Source organism: Crinia signifera, chromosome 8 (assembly GCF_055691185.1).
Source record: "Crinia signifera chromosome 8, ASM5569118v1, whole genome shotgun sequence".
NCBI classification, from domain to species: Eukaryota; Metazoa; Chordata; class Amphibia; order Anura; family Myobatrachidae; genus Crinia; species Crinia signifera.
The window spans coordinates 36,868,781-36,895,416 of NC_139224.1; the positions used below are offsets into that span (position 1 = coordinate 36,868,781).

At 45.9% G+C, this 26,636-nt stretch overlaps 1 protein-coding gene across 1 annotated transcript; it reads left to right on the forward strand.

Annotated features, from left to right (window-relative positions):
• The first annotated feature begins 2,189 nt into the window (after positions 1-2,189).
• On the forward strand, positions 2,190-4,025 carry LOC146027217 (zinc finger MYM-type protein 1-like). Its single transcript, XM_083158173.1, has one exon. It carries the CDS (start codon positions 2,190-2,192, stop codon positions 4,023-4,025), a length of 1,836 nt encoding a protein of 611 aa, XP_083014299.1.
• Positions 4,026-26,636: the final 22,611 nt, after the last annotated feature.

Sequence of the window (26,636 nt, forward strand, 5' to 3'; positions counted from 1 at the left end):
TGCTCAACTCCATGCTGAAGTTGAGCTGCGACAAGTCTATTTACCTGCAGTGTGACATGTAGTGTAAGGGGCATTACAATATGCAACGTATAGTGTGGCGTAATGTGTAAGAGGCATTATGGGGGTGGGGGCGCCTGTAACTAATTTGGCTAATTCGTGTATGTATTATAATGTATTAAGAAGCATAGAGTAACCTTGCAAAAGGCTGAAACTGCCAAAACGCATTGGTTTAAACACCAAATAACACACACATTTTAACCCGGCTTCCTACTAACAGCACAAGAAGCAAGACCCCGCTGGAGAAAAAAGAGTCTTGGTCAGACGTTACAGCTGGAAGCAGAGTGACCGGCAAAATCAGCGTAGACCCGCTCTACAGTACCCGGCAAGTGAGAGACGCTGCAAAGAGTGGTCAGCACACGAAGGCGAGCTCCAGACCAGACGTCAGACCGCAGTGAGGGACTACAAAACGTGAGTGTTAACCAGACAGCCTACAAACACTATATATAATATATTTTCTCCTACTATAAAAAGTGCTTGCATTAGCTTTTTACAGCACAAAATATTTAAAAAAAAATTAACAACTTAACAAGGTACATTAGTGAAATGTTTGGCTGAACAGAAAAGTTTTGAGTCTATTTTTGAATGTTTCCAGATGGGAAGCATCTCGCACTGTGCGAGGAAGTGAGTTCCATAGAGTTGTAGCCACAGCGCTGAAAGCTCGACCCCCCCAGATGAATTCAGGGAAGTTCTGGGTACTGTTAGTAGTCCTACATCAACCGATCACAGTAATTGAGTGGGACAATAATGGATCAGAAGCTGCTGCAGGTACCTTGGGCCCTGGTCATGTTGAGCTTTGCAAGTCAGTAATTTAATCTTGGAAATTATTTGCCATCTTATAGGCAGCCAGTGAAGGAAGTGCAGAATGGGTGTTATGTGGCTGGAATGGGGCTGATTGGTTAATAGCCTGGCAGCTGTATTTTGTACCATCTGCAAGCGGTGCTATTCTTTTGCTGGGAGACCGAGGTAGAGGGCATTGCATTGGTCACGGCGCGATGATACAAATGCATGTATGACTTTAGGCAGATCTTCTGAGGGAATTAAGTGCTTGATTCTGGCTATATTCCTTAGATGATATAATAAGGACTTAATTGTGGCTGATTACTGATGTGGTATAGATTGAGAAAAGCAGAGGAAATAAGAATGAGCCTTGCAGTATTCCAACTGGTAGAGGTAGGGAACAGGAGGTGGAATCAGAGACACAAACACTGAAAGAGCGATTCAATAGGTAAGATGAGAACAAAGAAAGAGCTCATGTTTTGATGATTTCTTTATCACCGAAAATATATCACTTTAATAGTCACTTTCCCATTTGTATGCCGTATTTTTTAAACTGGTTAGGTATACTATAAAATTTAGTTTTTTAGGTATATCTTTATGAAAACATTACAGCAAAAAGGATTTTCTTTTTCAGTGGAATTTCTACCATGGCAGCTAAAAAAAAATTATCTGGAGCACAGTTTCGAAAAAGGAGGGCTGAAAAGGAAAAGGAGCAAGCCAAGCAAGAAGGATCTTTTCTTAAGTATCTTCGGCCAAAACACCAGAATGATGACGGTAGCTCTACTTCAGAAGTTCAACCTGAGACTCAAACTGAGCCAACTGTCATGTCTACAGTCTCAGAGACTGACATAGTATATGAACATACTGTAGATGTTGACGTGGAACCATGTGAAGTCCAGCTGGATCAAGAGGTGTCAGAAAATGAAAGTAGCTGCAGCTTCAACTATAGTGACCCTGCTACTTGGATAAACTGTGATGATAATATGCGTCAAATTTTGGTAGAACATGGACCAGAACAAGTTCAGCAGTTCTAATTTCCTAAAGATGCCAATCAGAGAAGATTTTTAACAAATTATTGCAAAAGAAGACTTCCTAATGGAGACATAATGCACCGTCAGTGGCTACAATATTCTATATCAAATAACTCTGTATTTTGCTTTTGTTGCAAGTTATTTGGTAATTACACAAACAACCCACTATCATCTCTCGCTGACAAAGGTTCAAAAGATTGGAAGAATATCACTGCAATTCTGTCTCAACATGAGAGAAGTAATGCACATTTGGAAAATTCTCAAAACTGGAAGGAGCTTGAAATACGACTGAGAAACAACAAAACTATTGATGGAGAAAATATGCGCATTATCAAAGAAAAAGAAAACTACTGGCAGGAAATTCTTATACGACTGATTGCTTTAGTGCGAGTTCTCGGTATGCAAAATCTGGCCTTTCGTGGAACAAATGAAACATTGCACACAGCGGGAAATGGGAACTTCCTGAAATTTATTGAATACCTTGCTTTGTTCGACCCCTTAATGAGGGAACATGTTCGCAAAATAAAAGATAAAGAGACCCATGTACACTACCTTGTGAAAGATATACAGAATGAATTAATTCAGCTTTTAGCCAAGACCATCAAAGAAGAAATTATTCAATCTGCCCAAGTTGCCAAGTATTTTTCAATAATTGTTGATTGTACACCTGATGTAAGCCACGTTGAACAAATGACCATGATCCTTCGCTTTGTGAACATAGCTTCATTACCTGATGATCATGAACCTGTGTGCATAAAAGAACATTTCGTAGGATTTCTGCCACTAAAGGAAACTAGTGGTGCTGGTATGACAGAAATTATCCTTCACCAGTTAGAAGAGATGTCATTACCTGTTGGAAATTTACGTGGCCAAGGCTATGATAATGGAAGCAATATGAAAGGGAAGGAAAATGGTGTGCAACGAAGAATTATGGATGTTAACCGAAGAGCGTTGTTTGTTCCTTGCAGTTCACATTCTTTAAATTTAGTTGTGAATGATGCTGCTAAGTGTTGTTTGGCGGCCACAGCCTTCTTTGATTTAGTACAATATGTGTATGTGTACTTCTCCGCATCCCCACGTCGATGGGAAGTTCTAATGCGCTATGTGCCTAGTCTAACAGTTAAGCCATTGAGTGACACAAGATGGGAAAGTCGAATTGATGCTTTGAAACCTCTACGCTTTCAGCTTGGTGAGATTTATGATGCCCTAATTGAAATCTATAATGACCATACCCTCACTGGAGCATCTGGCAACACCACGAGAACACAGGCAGAAGGTCTTTCAAAAGCCATTTCGGCTTTTCCGTTTATGGTTTCTCTAGTGGTTTGGCATCGTATATTGTTTGAGGTCAATATGACTAGCAAACAGCTTCAGACAAAGGAATATGACCTACACAATGCCATTAAACAATTGAATGAAACAAAGAAATTTCTTGTAGACTGCAGGAGTGATGAAGGGTTTGGAAAAGCACTGGACGAGGCTGGCGAACTTGCTGAAGCATTCGGGGTACCAGCGCAGTTTGATGCAGAACCTGTTCGCATTAGTACAAAGAGGAAACAGTTCATCTATGAAGCAGAGGATGCACCTATCCGAAGCCCAAAGGAAAAATTCAAAGTAGAGTTTTATTTTGCTGTGCTTGATACAGCTATACAATCAGTTGAAGAAAGATTCACACAGATTAATCAAATTAGTTCTGTGTTTGGCTTCCTTTATAATGTTCATAGTTTACAGAATAGGACAACGATGGAAATTATTGAAGATTGTTGCAAGTTAGAGCAAGCTTTACATGGGGACTCCAAAGACATTGATGCATCTGATTTATGTAGTGAATTGCAAAGTATTGCAAGACGAGTTCCAGAGTTTACACCTCCACAAGGTGTATTAAACTTTTTGTGTAAAAGTGAGCTGACAGATATTGTCCCAAACACATGTATCGCTCTTCGCATCCTTCTGACCCTCCCTGTGTCTGTGGCCAGTGGTGAGAGAAGCTTTTCAAAGCTGAAGTTGATTAAAACATATATTCGATCTCCCATGATGCAAGAAAGACTTGTTGGTCTCTCTCTTTTGTCAATAGAACATGAGATCGGTCTAAAAGCGTATCTCGTAGAGCTTGTCTCTAAATTTGCTAAATTAAAGGCACGGAAAGTAAAAATCTAATTTATGGCTGCATTTTTTTTCAGTACACTTCCAGTACAAAGTGTTAATGTTATTGCTGCTGTTATACTGTTTTTTTATTTGTTGCACTTCTTCCAGTACATTGTTATTGCTGCTACTATTATGTAGCTTTCACATCACATAAAACATTTTGAAACGTTTTGAAAAACTGTAATTTTAAATGGTATTTTAAACGGGTCTAGTGTTCATATTGCAGCAGATTACCATTTAAAAATACCGTTTAAGTACCATTCACATCACCAGTCAAGCCGTTTAACCTCTGAACACGTTTCTACCCACAGCTTATTTCCTGGTTCAGGGAAGGGACACAAGACAAGGGACAGCCTATCACAGGCCCTTATTCTGATTCGTGCGGCCAGAGCCGCACACGGTGCTCCGGCCGCACAAACCAATCCCCGCCCACACTACGGATCGCCACGGCCGTCCGTACACGGACGGCTGGCGATCCGCACGAAAATGGTGGGGCGTACGCCTCCACCATGGTGGGAGCTGCCCCCTGCATTCGATGGTCGGCGACCATCGAAGGCAGGGCCGCACGCCCCACCAGGTCCCGCAAGCTGAGACCACACGGACAATCGTCCGTGTGATAGCTTGTATGGGGGCTGAGAGCTGACATCCGGCGACGTCAGCTTTCCGCCCCCATCACTGGCGTCATACCCTCATTAGCATGCATACGCCCCGCGTTTGCATGGGAACGCCCATGAAACGCGGGGCGTATACATAGGGAAATGAGGGTATGAAGCCCCTCACGCCCCTATACGCCCCCTTTGCGGCGTAGTTACTTTATGTGCGGCGAATTCGCCTGCACATGCGCAGATTGACCTCTGCGCATGTGCAGACGGAAAACATCGGCGGTACGGCCGCACGCGGGCCGTACCGCTCGAATCAGAATAAGGGCCACAGTGCTCTAACCTTTATTTTTTACTAAATACCATTTCAGTGCCATTCAGACAGCACAAAAAACGGCTCTGAATTGGCTTTAAAACGGGTAGGACTCTGCTTTTTAAACGTGTTGAAATACCAGTTAACTTTAAATGGTATTTCAACTATGACACTTTCACACTGCAGCCTTAAACGTTTTAAAAGGCAAAAAAACGGCAATATACCGTTTTAAAAGTGTGATGTGAAAGCTACATTATAGTATTATTTATTGTTGCACTTCTTCCAGTACATTTCCTGTACATTGTTAATGTTATTGCTGCTATTATTATAGTATTATTTATTGTTGCACTTCTTCCAGTACATTTCCTGTACATTGTTAATGTTATTGCTGCTACTTTTATAGTATTATTTATTATTGCACTTCTTCCAGTACATTTCCTGTACATTGTTAATGTTATTGCTGCTACTATTATAGTATTATTTATTATTGCACTTCTTCCAGTACATTTCCTGTACATTGTTAATGTTATTGCTGCTACTATTATAGTATTATTTATTATTGCACTTCTTCCAGTACATTTCCTGTAAAATGTGCCAGTTATTGATGTTACTGTTACATGGTATTTATTGTTGCTATAATTTATGTTGTTAATCTATAAATATAGCTAATAAAAATGTTAAAAGTCAATTGTGTATGTGAGAAGTTGGTAGGGTGGCGGGGGGGGGGGGGGGGCTGTATCCTGTAGGTTTGCCTAGGGCGCCTAGATGCCTTGCACCGGCCCTGTCCGCAACACTGTCTAAAGTTGCACGATATTTATCAGCCAAACTGACACAGTGTTACTGACTACGGACACGCTTGAGTATAACAGGCACCGTTTGTGATTTGAACAGCTCACATGTCTATTTCAATATCCATTTACTGTGTCACATGTTGGTAGCAGCAATAAGAAATAAATATTAGGAGGTTCTCATATATACCCCAAAAATTCATTATATTGCGGACCACTAACATCCCCAAGTGAGGGGAGTGACACACATATATTCAGTAACAGTTTGGCTACGGATTTAACTGTCTTTAACTATGTCTTAATAAAGGTTATATTTTATTTGTTTTTTCTTTGGTGCACCACACCAGGACATTCTTTCCTTTCTTGTGTATCTATTTCTAATAAAAATGTCAGTGGTAGCACACCCCTGTACTAATTGATGAACATTGTCAGCTACAAACAAAGGGGGCCAGAATATCTATATATACTCATTATAACAGCATATCCTGTGTGGCAGATTCTCCTACTCTGTCTGCTGTATAATTATAGCCTGGGCAGCCTTCTGATTGGCTAAGAGAGAATCTCTCAGCCAGTCAGCGGCCACCCGAATGTGAGAACTCTCAATCAATCAGAGGGCAGCATAGATTTAATAAAAAAAAAATTTCAAATTCTGCCGCCCGCTGTTAGCTCCACTGACTACCACCGCCTGCCAGCCCTCCTGTCGCCCGCTCTGCTGACTACCACTGCCTGCCAGCCCTCTTCCATCAGGTGCTGGAAAAAAGATGCGATCGGATGCAATGGGAAATCGCATTGCGATGTCGCATCGCATCGGATCACACAAGTGTATGGGCACCATTATACTATATACATCGCATTCTGGTTATACTGAATAAATCGGGCGCTTCTGCTCTAAATACCGCAAGAAGTCGCATCTGATTTGAAAACAGAGTGTAATAGTCGCACAACATTACATTGGCCGAGTTCTGAAAACAAGTCGGACATTCTAGCTTCCAGCTTCAAGCGACTTTTTGGGGCTGTTAATATTGTCTCTCATTACAAATGCTTAGAAGGGACGACCCTATGTCATTTTTTACATTTTACCTCTTACGTGCAGAAGCATTGCATGGATCTCAGTGCAGTGCTTCTGCAAATTCGGCTGCCAAAAGATGGTCTATTTGAAATTCATGTTTTGAGCTTAATAACTGGAGTTTGTTCATATGAGTGATAGTAAATGTTCTCCTTGTGCCTATGAAGGACCGGTGTAAGGCACCCCGGCGCTCACCTGCTCCACGCTGCTACACACTGGGGGGTGCCGGGCGTGCTGCGGAACCGGGCTGCTGCTACACAGGGGGGGGGGGGGGGGGTGCTGGCTGTGCGGCAGACCAGGCTGCTGTGCTACACAGGGGAAGGGGGTGCCGGGCGTGCGGTGGACCTGGGCTGCTGCTACATGGAGGAGGGGTGACAGGTGTGCGGCGGACCCGGCTGCTGCTACACACGGGGAGGGGGTGCCGGGCGTGCGTCAAACCCGGCTGCTTCTACACACGGGGGTGCTGGGCGAGTTACTCCATGGGGGGCGGGGGGAATTGGGCGGTGCGGTGGCGATAGGGGGGGAGAGGGGGGAGCAGAGAGAGTTACCGATCACCTCTATCCCATCTGGGGGGGAGGGGGGACAGCTGCTCCAACTTCCGTCCTCCAGTGGCCGGCGCCCTAGGCAACTGCCTAAAGCTGCCTAGTGGTAGCCCTGTGCCTATGAAATGTCTTGCCGAGATTGGCTGATGGTCTATTGATACTTACATATGTGTTCTACCATGATTTTCATTCGTATATGAGCAAACTGATATTTTTGTATTTAGAAATTTTCCGAAATAGGATTCACTGCCCAGATTGCCTTATTCATAGCGATTCAATTTTAGTAAATTTACCCCCAGGTCTTCTGCAATGGATACATCTCATGAATTCCCAAAACACTCAAATAATTAAGATGATATGGAATAAATAGACAGATATATGCTACATTTACCTGCATTTTCACCAGTGTTAATGTTATTTTTTTTTTTAAGTGTTTCAGTTTGGTTCTCAACAAATATATCAAAGCATAAATACATAATACAACAAATATGGCGATCCTCGCATGAGTTGCATTAGGTAGCTTTGTCCGCATCACAGTCATAGACACATATTAAATCTTTTTTGTAAAACGTGTGCTTGAAAATATAATTGCCTGCGTGCTCAGGCAGTAGCCACAGGAGGACCTTCCCCAGTCTGGTTTTGCTTCATCTTCTATTTTATTTCTTATCCTGGGTTTATACATTACGGTACATGTGAGCTATTTTACACATTCTCGAGATTTCGGGGGTTATTCTGGTTAATTCGCTCGGATGCGAGTCAATCAGATCCCACCTTGCAAATGGTATGCCAGCCCATCATTTGCAAGGGTGATTCGCTCACAGGGCCTGCGAATGGATGTTACAAAGTAACTTATATATGCGTGGACACTCGGGGGAAGTGGGCGGGCAGCTGATATCCGGTGATGTCAGCTGTCTGCCCCCCAACCACGTCATCGGTTCATTGGCATGAGAACGCCCAGTATGAATATTTCTCCCCTACTGCTAACCTTAATCCATTGTGGTGTGGATATTATGAATGTCTTCATAAGGTACTTGTGTATTATCACGGCGCACGATTTTACTATGTACTCAAACGTAGTAAAATCGCATCGCATGGCGTTTTGGTATGGCATGCGTAGCGATGCGATGCAATGCGATTTTGACACTTATAATGGCATTTAATGTACTATACCATTAAATGACATATAGTGTGGCGAGCTCAGTGAGCCACCGAGCCCGAAGTGTTGGGAGCGCAGCGAACCCCGCGAGGGGGCGCGTATTATGTTACATGTATTATGCATCCCCTCATGGGGCTCGCTGCGCTCGCCACGCTTCGGGCTCGGTGGCTCACTGTGCTCGCCACACTATATAAAATCAACTCCACGCCAAAGTGGATAGTAGGGGTATGGGGGGCCAAAATAAATGACATGATATGTAATTTAATGCTATAGGCCATTAACTGCCATTATTATAGGTTCCATCAGAACCTATATCTCATCGCATCGCATGCCATACAATAATGGCATGCGATGCGATGCAATTTTTTATCGCAGCCTATCTTTTTAATGGATTCACGGAGCAGTGAATACATTATATAGGAAAATCGCATCGCATGCCATATTGTATGGCATGCGATGCAATTTGACTACCGTGAATAGCCCTCTACGCAAACGGCGTAGCGGGCGCCGTGATAATACACAAGTACCGAAATTACTGTTTAACACTATATGATGCAACTGATGCGAGAAGGACTGGACAAGATGACTGGAGAACTAAAGAATACGCTGTACCGGAGAATGACCGGATGGACTGGAGCAGATGACTGAAAACTGAAAAATCACTTGGATTTGGTGAATTACCCAAATTCAGGAATCACAAGAAAAGGAGCTCAGGACACTTGGACACAGACTGGCTATGAAAAGCATTGTTCTGGCATTTGGGAATCCTGTGAAGAACCCTTATAAACCCTTAAGAGTGATCCTATTGGCTAGATTGGAATTGTTGATTCCTGATTGGGCAATTTGTGGTCATCTGACCAGACTCCGGGCATGGGTGCCGCTGCTGCTGAGTAATTACTGAGGCACTGGGAGAGGACCATGGCTTCAAGCTCGAAGACCTGTAAGCATCATGGAAGGAGGCCCGTAACAGAAGAAACTCTGACCCTTTGATTTTACTTGCAATTCAGACGTAGGAAGAAATATTAATATGCCCAGTCGCCCACTGTGCACTATATTTTCCCAGTCTTCCCCTGGAGTTTGCAAAACATAATTCATAGGCTCTTAATACTGCATGCCATTTGTGGCTGCTTAGAAGCTGCATACAAAATTGCTGGTTAATAATAATTTCCCTAAATTCTTATCTGTATTTCCAAAATAGAAAAATAAAATAAAAAAGTTTTGTAAAAGTTTTATTCCTTGTTATTATATAGGTTTTTAGGGACACAAGTACTAAGCTTGTTCACAGTCCTGCCCATGTTATACAATGCTTCTAGCTAAGTGGCAAGTAAATTCAATCCATAAGCTTCATGAATGAGGTCCACACTCGTCATCACAGAACAGCTTTTATTGTCCAAGGATTTCATTGCATTATCTGTTTCTTGTGCAGTCAGATGTTTTTTCTTGGAATAATACTTGGGCATTTTCTCTCAGTACCTGTATGTTGAATGTGAGTTTGGCAGCAGTGGCGTAACTACTGTAAGGCAGACCCCGCCGCCGCTTGGGGGAGCGAGCATCAGCGGGGTCTGAGTGGGCGCTGGCACCTGCCCCGCAGAATGACATTGGGCTGCGCTGTAATGCCGCTGCCCGCTGGCTGAGCTGACACTGGAGGAAAGTCCCGTCAGCGCCAGCGGGGTCTCTGTGTGCGCGCCGGCGTACTGACATTAGCGGGGTCTCTGTGTGAAATTGGGCTGCGCTGTCAAGTGTGTGTGCGCCAGCACCCGCCCGGCAGGATGACATTGGGTAGCGCTGCGCTGCGGCTGCCCGCTGGCTAAGCTGACACAGGAGCAGAGAGAGTCCTGTCAGCGCCAGCAGGGTCTGTGTGACATTAGGTGGCCGCTAGACCCCACCTCTACCTCGCGGCTCTGCCTTCACTCTCCGACTCCACGGCGGGAACTTCAAGCAGACTGCGCCCCCCCCCACCAAACCAGCAAGCAACATCAAGAAGACTGCGTCAACCCCAATAGCAAAGACGCTCAGCAGGACCATGGAGGGGTGTCTATAGAAGAGGTAAGCTGGGGCTGGGCTGTTTTCCCAATGTATGTGCTGCAATGTGGATGGCAGGCAGGCAGGGTGTATGGTGCTGACTGCTTCTGCTACCGGGGACTGGTAAAGGAGCACTTTTAAATGGATTTGGGTGAACCTGGCACCTATGGAGGGGAAGGGGGGAATGCATGTCCCTGCCATATGTTCCTCTTACTAAGGGGAGTTGTCAGTATCTATCTGTGTGTCAGTGTTGTCTGTGTCAGCATCTGCCTTTGTCAGTGTTGTCTATGTCAGCTTCTGCCTGTGTCAGTGTTGTCTGTGTCAGCATCTGCCTTTGTCAGTGTATATGTGTCAGTGTTGTCTGTGTCAGCATCTGCCTGTGTCAGCATCTGCCTGTGTCAGTGTATATGTGTCAGTGTTGTCTGTGTCAGCATCTGCCTGTGTCAGTGTTGTCTGTGTCAGCATCTTCCTGTGTCATCGTATATGTGTCAGTGTTGTCTGTGTCAACATCTGCCTGTGTCAGTGGTGTCTGTGTCAGTCTATGTGTCAGTATCTATCTGTGTGTCAGTGTTGTCTGTGTCAGCATCTGCCTGCGTCAGTGTTGTCTGTGTCAGCATCTGCCTGTGTCAGTGTATATGTGTCAGTGTTGTCTGTGTCACCATCTGCCTGTGTCAGTGTTGTCTATGTCAGCATCTGCCTGTGTCAGTGTATATGTGTCAGTGTTGTCTGTGTCAGCATCTGCCTGCGTCAGTGTTGTCTGTGTCAGCATCTGCCTGTGTCAGTGTATGTGTCAGTGTTGTCTGTGTCAGCATCTGCCTGTGTCAGTGTTGTCTGTGTCAGCATCTGCCTGTGTCAGTGTATATGTGTCAGTGTTGTCTGTGTCAGCATCTGCCTGCGTCAGTGTTGTCTGTGTCAGCATCTGCCTGTGTCAGTATCTATCTGTGTGTCAGTGTTGTCTATCTATGTGTCAGTATCTATCTGTGTGTCAGTGTTGTCTATCTGAGTGTCAGTATCTATCTGTGTGTCAGTGTTGTCTGTGTCAGTATCTGTGTGTCAGTGTTGTCTGTGTCAACGTACATGTGTCAGCATCTGATGTGTGTCAGTGTTGTCTGTGTCAACGTACACATGTCAGCATCTACCTGTGCATCAGTGTTGTCTGTGTCACCGTACATGTGTCAGCATCTGCCTGTGTCAGTATCTATCTGTGTGTCAGTGTTGTCTATCTATGTGTCAGTATCTATCTGTGTGTCAGTGTTGTCTATCTACAGTATGTGTCAGTATCTATCTGTGTGTCAGTGTTGTCTGTGTCAGTGTTGTCTGTGTCAACGTACATGTGTCAGCATCTGATGTGTGTCAGTGTTGTCTGTGTCAACGTACACATGTCAGCATCTACCTGTGCATCAGTGTTGTCTGTGTCACCGTACATGTGTCAGCATCTGCCTGTGTGTCAGTGTTGTCTGTGTCACCGTACATGTGTCAGCATCTGCCTGTGTGTCAGTGTTGTCTGTGTGTCATCATCTGTCTAGATTTCAGTCTTGTCTGTATGCCAGTGTGTCTGTGTCAGCATTGGTGTCACTGTGTGCTATGTGACTAATAGGGTTACCTACAGTATTCAGGGGAGCCCCAATAGCTTATGTCTCTGTCTTGTCTATCACATAGCAAACACATTTGCTGCAACCTACTCCTGGCTTCCCTCATCCTTTCTCCACTGGATCCCTCTCTACGCCACTGGCTGTCGAACAACTCTAGAAGTGACCACCAGACCAAAGCCATCTTACAGCAGCAATCTCCAATTGAGAGAAGTTTAAAAGCATCTTTGATAGATGCTCTCATCAAAGCAGGTGAGCGGGCTGGTGGGGGGCTGGTGGGGGGCTGGTGGGGGGCTGGATGTGGCTGGAAGAGCTGACACGCTGCTGAACTTAGCTCCTCTGAGGAGGGTGGCAGTCAGCTATTCCAGCTGCATCCCACTACCCTGCTGCGCTGACACGCTGCTCCTCTCTACTGAGAAAGGAGTGTCATCATTACCATCTGGTGCCGCCACAGATGGTAGAGATGTACACATACATATACATACATATACACATATATACAGTATGTATATATATATATATATATATATATATATATACATATAATGCTATTGGAGGGGGGGGCGCCACAAACTTTTTGGCAGGGGGGAGCAAAATTTATAGTTACGCCACTGTGGCAGAGAATAATGATCAAGTTAAGACGTTTTTCTGTGTTATTTTTCCAAGACCTTTTGACAGTGCGCGGAGATCATAGGAACTCATTTTCAGATTTTTCATTTCATGTGCTGTCTGGTGGATAGTGAGATGCTATACAATTGGGACATGCCTTGAGAATTCCTTTATACCTTACCTTCTCTGCCGTGCTTGACTAAGCCTCGAGAAAGATTGTTCCTAGTGTCTAAGGAAACTCTTCAAACAGCCTTGAAATCTAATGGTTTTCAATTAAATTGCATTGTGCGATGCTTTACCTCATCAGTCTGCTGCAGCCGCAGAGAGATACAGTTTGGAGAATGAAACAGAAAATCCATTAATTGTCTAACGATAATCCATATATTTTAAATGACTTGTACAGAGAGGGTGGCAATAATATAGTACCGGTGTTTAATAGAATTAGCAGCGATACACAAATATGTGCTTTTATGGGATCAGCCTCCTACTGGTAAATGAGCATTTCCATGCAAGGTATTATACTACAGTTTTCTATGGCCGATACTACTTGGGGCTGCTAGAAAATATAATGTTTTTTTCCCCTTTATCAACTGACATGAATCAAATAATGTCACAATATTTATCTATTTAACGGGTACTTGTATAGTGCAGACATTTTTGTTGCGCTTTACAATACAGAAATAATTTTGAGTTATAATGGGTAGGGGTGTCAAAATGGGCAAGGTGGGGTTCAAAATGGCCAAGAATGGGCAGGGCCTAATTAAGGTTTCCAGGTGCCCTAGGCTAACACACATGTAGCTCAACAAATGTGTATGGGCACTCGATAATAAATTAGGTCTTAATTTGATTCCTCGTCTGTCTCCTGCAAGGTGCCCCCTCCAGTCCTGGTGCCCTAGGCTGCAGACTAATCAGTCTATTGGATAATCAGGCATTGGACATGGGAGACAGAACTGCCTGGAACCACTTTATCATAGCTGGATGCGGGGTTCACCTTTGGTTTTGGTATGAGATTATGGGACATACTCAATCTTGGCCGAGTGTTACCAGGTACATTTTTAGTACATTTTCGCCCATGACATTTTACTTTGTATGGTGTTGAATCAGCATAGGTGAAAACGGCTGCGAAATTGTCTGTGAATTAGTCAAAACCCTTTGAATTCGTGTCAATTTTACCAATACAAAAATTAGCACTGGGATTAAGTAGGGCTAATCGAATTCGCCCCAAAAATGAAAACTGCTGATTAAATATGGGCCTATATGCTCTTCAGAATTTAATCATTGAGAATATTGGAGTTTCAAGTATAAATGGTATTGAATATGTATTGTAGTCTGTACAAGGGCACTTGCCTCCATCATTCTTTGAGACAAGCAAGAAATCTGCACCCTATGGAGATCTGGAACATGTGCAGAGAGAGAGTTAGATTTGCGTGAGTTATTTTGTTTCTGTACAGGGTAAATACTGGCTGCTTTATTTTACACTGCAATATAGCTATTGGTTTGAACACCCCTTACCCAAATCTAACTCTCTCTGCATGTTACATCTGCCCCACCTGCAGTGCAGATGGTTTTGTTCACCAAATATGCTTTGCGAGCCAACCTGAATCACCTCCAATGTTTCCACAGCTTGTGCATCTGGAGCTGACATTGACTATATTCTTCCAGAAACTGAGAAGCTAACACAGAAAACTCTATCACCAACAATGGATGGCAGGACCAGCAGTGCCCTAGATCTGATAGATTCCCAACAAGTCTCCAAATTCCCAGAGAACTGAACAGCTGAAGATGATAGGAAAACATTTCCCATAATTAAACAATAATAAATACAGAAAATAGTATATGGTCACATAAAGGCCGAAAAATTGATTACATGTAAATCACATGGACCTTGTGCATGTTGACTTTTTGGTGTCAACCCTAGAAATTGTGGATCTAGCTCTCTAATACCCCTTTCATACCAGAAAATGCAGGGACCCACCCAGGAATACGGCCCAGGGATCATGCCGGGGGAAATTCCTAGGTTGGCCCCTTTCACACCTGAAAAGTCCCTGCATTTTCTGGTGTGGGAAGGAGGTGGGGAGGAGGCTGGCACCAGGAGGTGGGCAGGACTCAGGAGGTGGGCAAGAGGTGGGATGGCGGCAGAGGTGGTGGACAGTACTCACCCCGGGTTGCCGGTCCTCGCTGCAGGTCAGGGATCCACACAGGAGGTGGGCACAGATGACAGGTCAGACGGCGGGCGCAGATGACGCAGCTCTCCGGCTGCAGTGAGGGCGTCGGAGAGCTGCGTCTTCTTTATCTGCCACCTGTCCTGTCATCTGCACCTGGGTGGATCCATAGCTTGACCACCCGCACAGAAGACCGGCAACCCGGGTGAGTACCCCTTTCACACCAGCCAGGACCCGGAAACAACCCTGCTCCCTAGCAGGGTTGAAATCCCAGCAAATTTTCCAGGGATTTTGGCCCGGGAACCTTTCACACCAGTGCTAGTCACGGGTGTGACTAGGCTGGTGTGAAAGGGGTATAAGTGTGGCACCCCACTCCAGGTGCCCCTGTACCCCTTAAAGGACCTAGGAATGGTAGCAAGAGCTGCCCAGTAAAACCCCTTCCCTGTAATCAGAGCTGCAAGGGGTTAAACTAACCTGGCCAGCACTAGGACCCTGCTGGCTGCTCTGATCATGTCCTGCAGAGAGAAGCCTGCTGGGATGCAGGAAGGAGATGTGAGAGGTCAGCCAGGCAGTCAGCACGTGTAGGAGAGAGAGAGAGAAGCAGCAGCATGGTGTGTGAGCTGGATGGAACTGAAGTGTGAGAGAGAGCCCATGTGAAATACTGAAAGGATCACGGAAGCCAGGACTGGTGATGCATGTGGGGTCAGTGTTGAGACATCCCCAGACAGAGTGCTGATAGCAGTGTCACTGCAGCCATCTGCTTACAGCCCTAAAGAAGCATGGAAAGCAGTTCAGGAGAAACCCCTGTCACGGCGTGTATCTAACAGCTAGTGCAGAGTGGAAAGTCCTGTTCACAGAGAGGAGTCCTGCAGCCAGACACAGTGTTGTGTGGGAGACTGAGTGAGTACTATCAATAGATGTCTGTGATCCCTGATCAAGCCATTTAAAGGGAGTGTTTGGGCCAGTTACCAACCCATCTCAAACTAAAAGAACACTTGCACAAGTTTGTGGCCATTCAGAGAGAAAAGTGAGTGACTATTGCCCAAGATTCTAAATGACATTGTTTATTTCTACACGTGACCTTAAACTTTGGATGCATATATATATATATATATATATATATATATATATATATATATATATATATATATATTTCATCAGCCACTTTCTACACACATTGGTGAGAGCTGTTATTGCAAAGCGCCCTCAATTGGTAGGAACTGTCATTGCCTACATCCAATGCACCCTCTATTGGTGACTCTGATATGACATGCATGATCTACAGCGCCCCCTATTTGTGGATTACAAACAATTGTGCACAGTTCCAATTAAACTTCATTATCCTTGGAGGACATTTAGGGCCTTATTCTAATCGGTGCGGCCGGATCCGAATATGCGGCCAGCACCGTGCATCCTAAACCCCGCCTTCCATACGGATCGCCAACTCCGTCCGTACGCGGTAAGAAGCTGTCCGAACGGACCGCACGTGTATTTCTCATGAATACACCTCCTCCATCTCCGGGAACCTCCCCCATCATTCGATGGTCGCAGACCATCGAATGCAGGCCCGAATGGCCAGGCAGCTCCCGCAACCTCAGACCACACGGGCATTTCTCCGTGCAAAAGCAGGGATCTGGGCAAGCAGCTGACATCCGGCAATGTCATATGTCCGCCCCCCACACGTGCGTCACGGCCGCATTACCATACGTACGCCCAGCGTTTGCATGGGAACGCCCATGAAACGCGGGGTGTAAACATATGTTAATGAGCCCAAACAGCCCTTCACACCCCTCTCCACCCCCTGTTCGTAGTGTACACATTTAATGCGGAATGTGGCCGTGCGTCCCGCTCGCACATGCGCAGAGATGCCTCTGCACATGCGCAGACACAAAACATCGGCGGCACGAACGCACGCGGATATTACCGCACCAACCAGAATAAGGGCCTTAGGAGCAGGACAGTCCATGCTCTGAATAACTCGAATGACTAATCATTTTGATATTCACCACTGAAGCCTTATTGATTGCATTGCCTTCTAATTGCATAACCTGTAATGTAATGCTTGTTGCATTTATCTACCCTTAATTCTAGTTGATTTGCCGCGGTGACCAGTTTCTTGGTTAATAAATACCATTGTATGTTGGTTATTGTGTGCATTGCTCGGGGTGTTCATCCTTCTGCTACAGGCTCCCATCAAGAAGAAGAGGCCATTGAGTCCGTGAACCGGTCCAGCCGACCGAGAAAACCAGGTACGACACTACACCATCATAGGGGAGGTGTTACATAAGTAGCAAAAGAACGTTGCTTAGCGAGTGACTCTGAATCAGGCCCAAAGTAACAAATATGATAGTTAGGAGCCAATTGGCTTGTACTTTATCTCCGTCCATTTTATCTCTCTCCAAGGCATAGTACATATATCCCATAGTCTGTAAAAAAAAAGCAGTTATAGCTGACTGGCCTCTATGGGCATCTTCTCCATGTTATCTATGAAAGGTTTCATACATCTCCCCCATAGAGTGAGTGTGCGCTGAAAATGCTGCAAGCTCTGAATTGTTCCTGTGTGACAGAGGATGGACAATCGGCACTTGGACATGTCCAAGCAGCAGCAGCAGCAGCAGCAATTGAGCTGTTACAGCAGTGGTTCCCAAACTTTTTTGAATCACGGCACCCTAGAGCATCAAAATATTTTCAAGGCACCCCTAGGCCAAATGCTTCTTATCGAGAAATTAAAAAAAAGAAATTAAATTAAGTGCATTGTGTTTATATGTCACAGTAATCTGGTGAGTGACAGGATTTGCTTCTGTTTGTCCACATATATTATGATTGGCAGCCACAAGCATTGGTTTTGCCTGGTACATTGACCATAAATAAAATGAATTGGTCCAACAACCCAAGGCACCCCTGCAAGTGTCCTGAGGCACCCCAGGGTGCCTAGGGCACACAGTTTGGGAACCACTGTGTTACAGGGATTGCACCCAAGCTGTCACGGCCTGGACTTGCTGTGTTCCCGGCACTGACCTGGGTGAGCCAGTGGAGGGCGCAGGGAATCGGAAGCTGGGAGGCTTGAGATATCTGGAGCTCATGCACGGAGGAATGGAGACTGATGACCTGCCAGGGACACAGAGGATTGGCTGAATTTAAGGCAGAGGCGCGGGGTCTAATCCGCCAGCGGTGTTCACCAGTGACCACGCAAGGGGATATGGACTTAGCTGCAACTGCCGACCAGGTCGCGGCCCTCTACCCAGGTTCCTCTGTGACTTTGGCAGGGTTTGATACTCTGGAGACTGGTAGAGCAAAGATGTTATGGGGTACTTAAACCATCGATGGTGATCGATGGCACTGAATGCTTGGTAGCAACACAGAGGGCACAGAGGAATGTAGGTAGCAAGGTGTACACAGTATAGGGGACTAAGTACCGTGGGATGCGGCCTGGGAGCCGGCCGATGGTATTCGATGGTGCGGCCTGGGAGCCGGAGAAGAGTACTTGTGATGCGGTCTGGGAGCCGGAGGGGACTCGATGGGAATCAATGGTAATCACTGGGGATCACTGGGGCGGCCTGGAAGCCAAGAGGTGACGGGCATGGGAACCCACTGGTATCCGGAAGCTGAGCAGGTAACCTGGGCTGCACACAGAGAGCTGGATCACACGGCAGATAGAACTCGTGGAAGCTTCTGGCCGGAGTGGAATAACCAGGAACGCTGAGGATTGAAGAAGGTAACAGCGGACTCAGGTAACCCATACCTCCCAACTGTCACGCTTTCCGCGGGAACGTCCCGATATTCGGGGACGTTCCCGCGTCCCGCCCGGGGCCGCCATTGTCCCGCGGTGGGGGGGATAGTTGGGAGCCCCCCCAGCTTGCCAAGAATAGACGCTGTGCGCATGCGCACAGCGTCTATTCAGCGCCGACGAGCAGCGAAAACGGGGCGTGGCCGGAGTTCGCGTCACCCCGTGAGGCCACGCCCCTTTTCTCGCGGCCGCGCCCCCTTTTCGGGAGCACGCGCGGCTAAGCCGCGCGAACGTCCCGACCTCCCAACTTCAAAAGTTGGGAGGTATGGGTAACCGGACCTCTGGAGCAAGTGGGGAGTCTTGAAAGGAGCTTGACGCTGGAGAACTTGCAGGGGAACTGACAAGTTGTTCAAGATGGGGAGGAGACTGGGAAGTAGGCTTTTATCCCTCCAGGTGATTAGGGAATCAGCCGGAGGCTTGTGGAATTAGCCGCAGCAGCAGTACACAGACCAGGAAGTAAGCTGGAGTTTACCTGGATCATGTGACCCGCAATCAGGACAGGGAACACACCTGGAGTCCTAGGTGACACAGGGTGAGCAGAAGACATCGCGCCAGGGGTTGCAGACTGTACCAGCAGCTGATCTGCAGAGCAGATTACACCAGCGTGCCGGTAAGGGGCGCACGCGAGCGGCATGAGAACCAGGGTTCCTGACACAAGCACTGCAGGGTGATACAAGCAGTACAGCAATTGTTCTATCTCAGGCCTCTCACAATGTTATTCTCCAAATGTAAAACTATGATTCATAACCTATTTGCATATTTTAAAAAATACAGTATTACAATCTAGCATACTGTGTTGCTTTTCTCTTTAATTTAATAAAATAAACAAAATATGGTAATAATAATTAATTATGGGTCTAGTAGAAAGGTACATTAGGCTCATTAGACAGCACAACACCCACCTCTAAGTCTAAAATTACTGCCCCTGTCAATTTGTGGTGAGACAACGCTGCAGATGGTTATTATATTTTCAGAAGCTACTTTCCAGATTGCCAGGAAGGCAGAATAATAACAAGTAAAAAGATAATCAGTTTTCCTGGGTCCCTCTTCTCATACTGTAGCTACCCCTTTATAGATAATAAGACACTCGCCATGCATACACTAATTGAGGTGCTTCATTTACTGACACATGTTAAACCTGTCTTTTAGAATTCAGTTAATCTGTATGTTAAACAGATCCATTATAACAAGAAGTATTGAAGAACTACACAATATCAGTCTCCCATAATTAAACTTGCTTCTGCGTCACTGGACTAGAAATTGCATTACATGCTATTACTGTATCAGATGTGAGCTACATTCAGCCTGGTTTGTTCAGTGATTGGAGCATTGCAGTCTAGAGTGTACACAGAACCAGGGCAGGAAAGAGAATATACACATAAAAAAAAGGACCGGAGGGAGAGTATACACAGAACAAGGGCAAGAAAGAGAGTGCACAGAGAACAAGGCAGCAAAGAAAGCATACACAGAACAAGGGCAGGAAAGATAATGTACACAGAAATAGGAAATGAAGAAGAGTGTACACAGAACAAGGGCAGGGAAGAGAATATACACAGAGCAGGGGCAGGAAAGAGAGTGCACACAGAACAAGGGCAGGAACGAGAGTATACACAGAACAAGGGCAGGAAAGAGAATGTACACATAAAAATGACAGGAGGGAGAGTATACACAGAACAAGGGCAGGAAAGAGAGCATACATAGAACAAGGGCAGGAAAGAGAATGTACACAGAACAAGGACAGGAAGGAGAGTGTACACAGAACAAGGGCAGGAAAGAGAATGTACACAGAAGAAGGACAGGAAGGAGAGTATACAGAGAACAAGGGCAGGAAAGAGAATGTACACAGAACAAGGACAGGAAGGAGAGTATAAACAGAACAAGGGCAGGAAGAGAGCGTATACAGAACAAGGTCAGGAAAGAGAGTATACACAGAACAAGAGCAGGAAAGAGAATGTACACAGAAAAAGGACAGGAAGGAGAGTGTACACAGAACAAGGGCAGGAAAGAGAATGTACATAGAAAAAGGACAGGAAGGAGAGTGTACACTGAACAAGGTCAGGAAAGAGTGTACAAACAGCACAAGGCAACAAAGAGAGTATACACAGATCAAGGACAGGAAATAGAATGTACACAGAAAAAAGGACAGGAATGAGAGTATACACAGAACAAGGGCAGAACACAGTGTACACAGAAAAAGTCAGAAAAGAACAAGGGTAATAAAGAGAGTGTACGATGAACAAGGGCAGGAAATAGAGTGTACACAGAACAAGGGCAGGGAAGAGAGTGTACACAGAAGAAGGGCAGGATGAAGAGACTACACATAGCAAAGGCAGGAAAGAGAGTGTACACAAAACAAAGGTAGGAAAGAGTGTACACAGAACAAGGGCAGGAAAGAATAATGGCAAGAAAGAGATAGTACACAGAACATGGACAGGGAAAGAGTGTACACAGAACAAGGACAGGAAAGAATAATGTCAGGGACAGGGAAAGAGTGTACACAGAACAAGGGTAGGAAAGAGAGTGTACACAGAACAAGGGTAGGAAAGAGAGTGTACACAGAACAAGGGCAGGAGAGAGAACATACACAGAACAAGGGCAGGAGAGTGTACACAAAAAAGGGCACTGTAAGTACCTACCCCCTGGCAACAAACAAGTAACCCTCTGGCAACCAGCGTGTTACCCCTGGCAACAAACATGTAACTCCTTGCAATGAGAAAGAAACCCCTGGCAAGGAGCATGAAACACCTGGAACCCATGGCAACAAGCATGCAAACCTTGGCAATGAGCAAGAAACCCCTGGCAACAAGCATGTAACCTCTGGTTAGGAGTGTGAAAAACCTGTAGCCCATGGCAACTAGAATATAACCCCCTTGCAATGAACAAGAATCCCCTGGTAAAGAACATGTAAGCCCTGGCAATGAATATGAAACACCTGTTACTTCTGGCAAGGAGCATGTAACCAGTGGCAATGGGCAAGAAACCCCTGGCAGTGAGCATGGAACACCTGTAACTCATTGACTGCATAACATTCATTCTCATTGATTACAATAGACCAAACAGAAGCTGCCATGCCACATCATTGTTGAAGGTAGGCAAAAGAGGAAGTGCATGGTGTTGGAAATGAAAGCTGCCACCCCCATACCAGTTTACATACATTTGCCACCATTAAATAAGAATAATAAAAATCCTAGCAGCACCATTACTCTTTACGCCAGTGGGTGATTGGCCTACATGTTTTTAAATCCACAAACACAAGGAATACATTAATCTGATACTTATGCAATAAGTATATAAACCAGACTATATTTAAGAGCATGACATTGTCTTTCGAGTTTGATGTGAAGCACACTTACAGTATCTTTTGTATTCATGCATATAATCTGCTCTTTAGATGAAGTACCAGCAATGACCTTGATGAGTCTTTCCTGTCTAGACTGAGAATGACATAATAAATGAGTCTCAAATATACTAATATTTTATTTTATTCCAGTAGAACAACTTATTTTGCAAATAATAATGAAATGTTTTATGGGCAGACAGCCAAGCAAAAAAGCATACAAAGAAATATATTGTAACATAAATGAATTGATCTTTTTCAATTTATTTCTATAGCCATACAATTTAGACTCTATTTGTTACTTTTTAAGCATACAGTATTTGTCCGCTCAACTAGGTTCATTATCTACATTCTGGGGGGTTATTCTGATTAACTCGGAAAGGCACAATCACTCTCTAGTGAAAAAAAACATATGCACTGCATGTGGGGCTGATGTAACATGTGCAGAGAGAGTTAAGTTGTGTACACATGGGGGCGATAGGGGCTGAAATCGATGGGAATATGGTCGCTGGCGACCATATTGCCAGTGATGGGAGTGTGCCTCGGCGATAAATCGCCGGGTGCGCGCTCCCGTTTTTAGCCCGTTCTAATCGCTGGTCGCAGGAGCTTGCACCTGCGACCAGCTGATTACCTCTGCGGCTTACCGGGCAGAGGTTCCTTTTCCTCAGCGACCAACTGCGGTCGCTGAAGAAAAAGAGACACTGAGCAATATATCTCCCCCCATGTGTCCGGGGCTTTAGATTTGGGTGGGGGGTGTACTTCAAACTGATATCTATATTGCAGTGTAAAAATAAAGCAGCCAGTATTTACCCTGCTCAGAAACAATAAAACACCCAAATCTAACTCTCTCTGCACATGTTACATCTGCCCTACCAGCAGTGCACATGCTTTTGTCCATTAGAGAGTGATTGTGCCTTTCTGAGTGAATCCGAATAACCCCCTCTGTGAGAAACGTGGGACTGAGTTTACTATGTGGCAAAATTAGGTCATTTTCTGTAGTTTCTACCTTTTTATGGTCAATAATACTGAATACAAAATCGGGCACGTTTTGTATCTAATTGGCCGTTAAAATCTAATTGCTGAAACCACTGAAAGCATGGCATCTTTGAAAAGTGATGCTTAAAGAACATACCCACTAATTTGCTAAGCACCTGGCACCTGGCATAAATTTTCCTGCCATGGTGACATCATATGTTGGATTTTTCAGCACTAGTCATCTATTTGTGCGAGTAAATGGCTTAGCATTGTAAAGTGGTCTGTTTGCAATTCACCACGATTCTAGAGAGTGGCAGAAGTGTGTCTTTACTAACTACAATCAAGTGAATAATGACTGGAGGCGGCTGGTTGGATACCAAAAGTGCATGTGCGTAAAGTGGCAGTTAGTGGCAGGTGAATAACGCGTTTCGCTGTCATCAAGGGTCCGCTTTTTCAAAGGTATGCCAAAGGCCATACCTTTGAAAAAGCTGTCCCTTGATGACAGTGAAACGCGTCAGCGGCTGCTCCATTCACCTGCCCCTAACTGCCACTTTACACACACACACTTTTGGGATCCAACCAGCCGCCTCCACCAGTGGACCTTGTATTTACAACATCTAGCATCAAAGTGGACTTCTTCCATCACACCTCTCCAACAAGGGATGACACAGCTGCTATGCAATCCTAAAAGGATATAAAACTTTTTGGTGAACCACACCGGTAATTATACCTACCTCAATTCATCTTTGGAAGCACACAATTCCCTGTGATTCGATTGGTCCTTTTTCTTGTTATCATCTGGGCGGCACAATTAGGAGCGGACCCCCCCCCCCCAAATTCCTTTGCCAAGTGGCTTCAAGGGCAGAATGTACATGTTTTTACCTTTATGATAATTTTTTATACATGAATTTATTATTGTATGTGTACCATTAAATATACATTTTTTATTTAAAAAAAATTCCTCATTGGTTTCAGCGCTACCTTCCTTCTTTTTAGGTATAAGTGCCTGTAGGAGGATTGCCAATGGTCGAGGAGGACACGGAATGGGTCCTGGAGAGCGTGTTGGACTTCCTAAGCTGCCCTGCTTGGACTGTCCCAGGGTCGACTTCATAAAACAGAAATGCACAGGTAGTACCCTGTAACAAAGGGGCGGAGCTCTATGTAATTGATCAATTGGGTAATTAGGGTTGAATAATAAACAACATTTATTTATATAAAAATCAACACATTGGTAAATGGTTATAAAAATTAGACAATTAGATTAAGCATTTATAAAAAGAGGTATCAATACTCAATAGAGAAAGGGCAATCAAAGGCTGTATACTTAGTGTATGTAGTCCCGGTTGTTTCCTCTTGAGGGCTCTTCAATGGTAGAGTTTGCTCAGTTCTCCCAAATCAGATCCATGTGCAGGGCCGGCGCCACCACTAGGCAATGTTAGGCATTTGCCTAGGGCGCCGGCCACTGGGGGGCGGTAGTTGGGACCCCCGGATGGAGGTGAGAGCGGCAGTCACTACTCCCCCCCATCCTCCCCCCCCCCCGCAACCGCATAGCACCCTATTCGCCACCCGCCCTCCCGCCGGATCAGTGCGACGGACGTATCGCACCTCCCCCTCAGCGCAGCACAGCGGCTGTATTCCCCAGATAGAGTTGATAGCGGCAGTCACTACTCCTCCCCCCCCCCCTCTGCAGCAACCGCATTGCACACACACAGACCCCCGTGGAGCGGTGAGCGCCGGGGCGCCCCCCTTGACTGACTGCACTGTATGCAGAAAAGGGGCACCCAGCAGCCCACCATCAGCCACACTACCCCAGCGCATCCAACCCTCCTAGTGGATGCCGGTGGCCCGGAGCTTTCAGCTGGCCTCTCCTGGCAGCACCTCGTTCCCTCCCACAGCAACCACTAACGCACCATGAGGGGATCGGTGCTAGGCCTGCCTCCTGCTCCCGCACACACAGCAACAGTATCCCCAGCAACCCCCTGCTGGACGTCAGAGCTCTCAGCAGCCTTCTCCCCCGCCCAGCAGAACCAGCACCTGCTCTCTCTCCTCCAGCAGCCGCGCCGAACCATCCCCAGCAGGACCAGCACCTTGCTTTCTCCCATGAGGGGAAGCAGTGCTATGCCTTCCACCTGCTCCCACCGAGGGACAAGTTCACTCGCTGTGTCTTCAGTCGAATGCCAGCATCATAAAGTACAGAAGTGTGACACTTGACAGTTTGCAGGCTGAACTTTACCCCACAGATTTATATTGGTAAGTGTCAAGGGAGCCCTGTACCCATCTACTCCCCAGTGTGTAACCCCCCCCCCCCCTGTGCGTGTATGTGAAACTACAGTATCACCCCCCTACCCTCTTCCACTGTGTGTGTTTGTGACCCCCTCACCACCCTTATCCACATTGTTACCCCCTGCACCCCTTCCTCTGTATTTGTCTCCCCTGTAACCCACAATCCCTGTATGTGAAACCTTCCCCATCCCCTAAATCCTTCCTCTGTGTGTGACCCCCTCATCTCTGTGTGTGTGTGACTCACTAGGTTTAGGCACTACCAGGGGACTTAGGTTTAGACTGCGGGGTTAGGGTTAGGCTGGAGGGATATAACTGGATGCTGACATTGGTATTCTGTCCGCCAGCATCCCATTTGCTGATAGCATTTTGGCTAAAAAAAATTGGTACTTGTTTCCTATCTGGGCGCCCACGATTTCAATCGCGGGCATCGGGGGTAAAATCGTGACCATCGCGGGCATCGCGGCCGATAAAAAATCGGGTGCGATGGGCCAGACGCGATGCCCGCGATTTTCCCATAGAGAACAATGTTAAATGCCTCAATTTACCCGCGATGACCGCGATTTACCATAGGAAACAATGTTAAATGGATCAATTTCCCAAAATTATCATAGGGAACAATGGGAAATGTGGCAAAAACACCCCTGAACATAAAAATGTCCCCCCAAAAGTAGTTGACGTCACCCCGCCATCAACGTGAACCAGGGGCTGGCTGGCAACATTTAGCCCAGGGGGCAAGTCCCGAGCACTGGCCCATAACCCCCCCCCCCCCCCCCCAGGAAAAATAAAATATTGCCGCAAGTGGGCAGAGAATAAGAGGGCAAGGGCTGAGTTACGATCGCAATGCGTGATCAGTCAAAAAAAAAAAAATCAAACATTTGCTCCATCGGAGGTGAGGGGGGTGGGGGCTGCTAAGGGCTGGGTAACCCCCACTCCCCCTGTATAATAATAATAACAGGACACCACAGGGTGCTCCCCCTGCATAATACCAGGACACCACAGGCTGCTCCACCTGCATAATAACAAGACACCACAGGCTGCTCCTCCTGCATAATAACAGGACACCACAGGCTGCTCCCCCTGCATAATACCAGGACAACACAGGCGGCTCCCCCTGCATAATACCAGGACAACACAGGCGGCTCCCCCTGCATAACATCAAGACACCACAGGCTGCTCCCCCTGCATATTAACAGGAGGACACCACAGGATGTATATGGCAGACATATTATATGACCACTGTCAGCATCACACAGGATGGAGCCGCGCTCACACTCTTCCTCTGCGGAGTGTTACACAGCACCCAGACTCAAAGCAACAGCAGCCCCCCAACCACTCCTGGGCCTGCCTCCCTAGCACAGTCCCCGCTCTCCACCAGTCCCCGCTCTCCTGTCCACA

Bases quoted from the DNA above. Each gene is read 5' to 3' on its own strand.
- LOC146027217 (XM_083158173.1), top strand. From the start codon at position 2,190: ATGCGCATTATCAAAGAAAAAGAAAACTACTGGCAGGAAATTCTTATA.